A 1,400-nucleotide genomic window follows, 5' to 3' on the forward strand; every position below is an offset into this window, starting at 1 on the left:
CCTTAATATGTTTTACTTTATATTAGTGATCCAATGGACCCCAACTTGGGGTCTATGGTTTTACCTCTATGCTCCACTAGCCTTGTATCTGAGGGGTCTTTTTAAGATGGTCACCGTTCTTGTTCATCCTCCAGGCCTTGAAGATACCTTGATGGATGAGATCGAATTCATCAAAATGAAGATCCTGTCTCCAAACACTTCTCTCATACTTGAACCCAACTATCAGCATGTGATCTAGATTTTCAAGAAGATTTATACAAGATAATGTTCCAGTAATGTTTGGATTTCACCGAATGGATCAAGTATACCCTTTCAGAGTTATAGAAGGATTTTCAAATTGTCAACAGCTTAAAAAACATTGACAATGCCTTGGAAGGGGTTACCATCAAAGCCCTCAATACTGTTTCGAGGAAACTGTGGCATACTTGTGTTCCTGAACGAGATTTTCACAGATTCGTACACACGGAAGAGGCAGCTGATGATGACAGAGGAGATGATGGAGTTTCATAATGAGCAGCAACAAGAAGTTGTGGAGGATATTCCACTAGAAGAGGAGGGAGGAGCTGACAATCATTTCACTTTAAGTTAGATGAGGATGTTAGAAATATGGGAAACGCAGGAAAAAAATTTAGAAACCGATCATCCAGGTAAGGCTTTGTGGGGGCAAGCAGCGAATCTATGAACTGATCATGAAATGTCTCATTCTCATGCCATTTTAAAACAAGGATTAGCACAGATTTCTCTAGATAGGTTCCTTCTCATAGTTGATTATAATAGTGCAAAGAAAATACGAAAAAATTTCTTGAAAGTTTAATTATGTTATTCAGTTGGTAGTATCGAATGACGTTCAATATTTTACCAAAAGCTTTCATGGAGAGAGATTCTTCCTGCAAGCATTAACTACCTCCTCCTCCTCCTCCTCCTCCTCTCAAACCAGCAACAACTCTCCTCAAAGATAAAGCATGAGTTAATTAGTCAATATTTCTATTTTTATTTTTCAATTAGTATCAATTTCTTATGTTAGAGTTTGCAAATTGTTCAAAAATTACTATTATAATTTTTCAGAAATGAATGAATGATTGCAATTATTAACGAGTGCACTGAATCGTGTGAATTTCCCACATTTCTAATGAGAAAAATAATTTTTTGGAGAACGAGATCTTTAGGCTGGAGCTCACTCCAGAACTAATTAAACTCATAAACCGAGGTACTACTGTAGTTGAATAAACATCCTTTTTTCAGTCAACACAACAAGAATCAAGCGTTTTTGCATCACACAGGAATTTTGATTTAACTTTTTGTACAACTAGCAAGTCATTATTATTATTATTATTATTATTATTATTATTATTATTATTATTATTATTATTATTATTATTATTATTATTATTATTATTATT

The 1,400-nt window shown here is 34.2% G+C and overlaps 1 protein-coding gene across 1 annotated transcript in view; it reads right to left on the reverse strand.

The window, feature by feature from the left end:
- Positions 1-896: 896 nt before the first annotated feature.
- The window catches only part of LOC137656441 (KRAB-A domain-containing protein 2-like), a 10,192-nt gene continuing 9,688 nt past the window's right edge, over positions 897-1,400 (reverse strand). The window contains exon 3 of the mRNA XM_068390620.1: positions 897-948. Coding sequence (XP_068246721.1) covers positions 897-948 — 52 coding nt within the window. The remainder of the gene's footprint in view (positions 949-1,400) is intronic.

Source organism: Palaemon carinicauda, chromosome 17 (genome assembly GCF_036898095.1).
Source record: "Palaemon carinicauda isolate YSFRI2023 chromosome 17, ASM3689809v2, whole genome shotgun sequence".
In the NCBI taxonomy this organism is placed as follows: Eukaryota; Metazoa; Arthropoda; class Malacostraca; order Decapoda; family Palaemonidae; genus Palaemon; species Palaemon carinicauda.